At 44.3% G+C, this 2348-nt stretch overlaps 1 protein-coding gene across 1 annotated transcript in view; it reads left to right on the top strand.

Annotated features, from left to right (window-relative positions):
* Positions 1 to 2116, top strand: part of adra1ab (adrenoceptor alpha 1Ab) — an 11433-nt gene extending 9317 nt beyond the window's left edge. The window contains exon 2 of the mRNA XM_032538866.1: positions 204 to 2116. Within this exon, the coding sequence (XP_032394757.1) occupies positions 204 to 676 (473 nt within the window). The 3' untranslated portion in view covers positions 677 to 2116. The remainder of the gene's footprint in view (positions 1 to 203) is intronic.
* The last annotated feature ends 232 nt before the right edge of the window (positions 2117 to 2348 follow it).

The following is a 2348-nucleotide window of genomic DNA, read 5'->3' as shown; positions in this document are numbered from 1 at the left end:
AGAGAGAGAGAGAGAGAGAGAGAGAGAGAGAGACTATTCATTTATTCAAACACTGTAAATTCAGAGGATTGTCCAACCTTGATAGAGCTACCGTAGCACTTTCTAGTTCCAACTGGGACTTATTAGCCATATTTGTAGTGTACAGTGTTGGTGTCTTCCCATTCCTATATTGAGTTGTGTGTGTTTGTGTGTGTTCTTTCTAGGATCCATCTTCCCATCCTGTAAACCTTCTGAAACCATCTTTAAGATTACCTTCTGGCTGGGTTACCTCAACAGCTGCATTAACCCCATTATCTACCCCTGCTTTAGCCGGGAGTTCAAGAAAGCCTTCCACAACGTGCTCCGTGGCCGCTGCCTGAGAACTGGGCCACTGGCTGCCAAACCGCAAGGACACATCAGCACCCACTCCTCCAGTCCAGTCCCACAGTCCAACACCTCTGTTCCCGCAGCCCAACACCGCAACACTGCTTCGTCATGGGGTTGCTGCAGGGCGCTGTCCACCTCCTCGTCATCTGTCTGCGGTCCAGAGGCTGAAAATGCACAAATCCAGAGTAAGAGTCTACTTAAGGTGTGGTGTCTCTCAGCAAGACGGACGCCGGTCCCACAGAACCCCTCCAGTGGCACGTCAACCAAGGTTTTACGGCTTTCTCTCAGCATTGCAGGAGATGCTGTTTAATTGGCATGTTGATGCCACGGTGGGATTTGTAAGCATCCAATCTTGTACTTTGGTTTTGCCTCAAGGAAATACTTCCAGTATGTACAATATTGCATGAATATTTATACTCCCCAGAGGCATCAGAGTGCAGGGCCAGCCAATAGTGAGACTTGCCTCCAGAGCAGACAGAAGATAACTCTGTTGCCTTTAGGCTTCATGCCAGTGTAAATGCCTGGAGTGTCAAATAAAACATGATTTGGGAAAGCAAATGAATAATATTGTGTCTACACGCAACAGTCAGTACTGAGCTGCTCTCAAACAGAGCATTACATGTCAAAACTTTCAATAGGAGCTACTTAGTGATCAACAAGAAAAAGACTGTGGCGTACGAACACACAGCAAGATACCTTTGGAAAAAACACAACCCTCTGTGGATAAAAAAGGCAAGACAAAAGCCATTACTAAGTCAGTTGGGATCAGCACATGAAAAGGAATAAAACATGAAACAAATCTATTTGAAATGACATTGTAAAATAACTCCATAGACGTGATTTCTTCAAACATTAGTGCCATTTCGGCAGATTGCACAAAAGCCCTTAATAAAGGGCGAGATACTCATAAATCTTGTCATATTAAGCATTCTTTGACAGCTCTGAGAAAGGGACTAAAAGGGACTAAACAATAGGAGGCATTGATTTTGAAATACCTGTTACAGAAAGAAAAATTTAGAATGTGTTAGAGGGAAGAGAAAAATGAGTTGATATTTGGTTTTGGGATAAATTACCTTAAATCCTGGACTCCACCCTCACCTTCCATGCTCAACATACTGTACATCAAATCCATCACCAAATCAGCATTTTTTCATCTCAAAAACATCTCCAGACTCCGGCCATCACTCTCAGACTCCGTGGCAGAAACCCTCATTCATGCTTTCATAACCTCATGTTTGGATTACTGCAATGTAGTCCTGTGTGGGGTCCCCAGCAAAACCCTAGACAGGCTCCAGTATGTCTAAAACTCTACCGCCGGGGTCCTCACCCACACCAAGACCTGGCTGCACACCACCCTTACCCTCATCCACCTTCCCTGGCTCCCAATTAAGTCCTGCATCACAGATAAAATCCGCTGATTCACCTACATATCCCTCCATGCCCTGGCTTCACAGTACCTCTCAGACCTCCTCCATCCATACACCCCACCCTGAAACCTACGGTCCTCAGACGCTGGCTTGCTCTCCATTCCCCACACCACACTGTACCTTCAGATACAGGGCCTTTAGTGTTGCAGCCCCCTCCTTGCAGATATCTGAAATGCTACATCCCTGGACATTTAAAAAAAAAAAAAACTCCTGGAACACCACCTGTTTACAACAGCCTACAACCTCCTTTAGCTTACCCGCAGTAACTCTGTAAAGTAAAAGTAAAAGTTGTTATATAAAAAAAAGAAGGAAAACCAGCATTCTACCCCTCTGAAGCTTTCAATGTTCAGTTTTTTGTGTTTGTCGCAGCTGTATCAAAGATGTGTTAAATCAACGTTCGATGTTTGACATCATAACTTGTGTTGTTGTTTAATAAATGACAAGGCGTCAGGTGGCTTTCACCAGAGTTGTGTTTTCCCCATAGAAACACTGGAAAATGGCAATTTCCTGATGTTTGAAACGGGTTCATAAATAAATTCAAGCAGCGCCTGTCTA

The sequence above is a fragment of the Etheostoma spectabile genome, chromosome 16 (genome assembly GCF_008692095.1).
Source record: "Etheostoma spectabile isolate EspeVRDwgs_2016 chromosome 16, UIUC_Espe_1.0, whole genome shotgun sequence".
In the NCBI taxonomy this organism is placed as follows: domain Eukaryota; kingdom Metazoa; phylum Chordata; class Actinopteri; order Perciformes; family Percidae; genus Etheostoma; species Etheostoma spectabile.
This window is presented reverse-complemented; position numbering and strand designations above follow the sequence as displayed.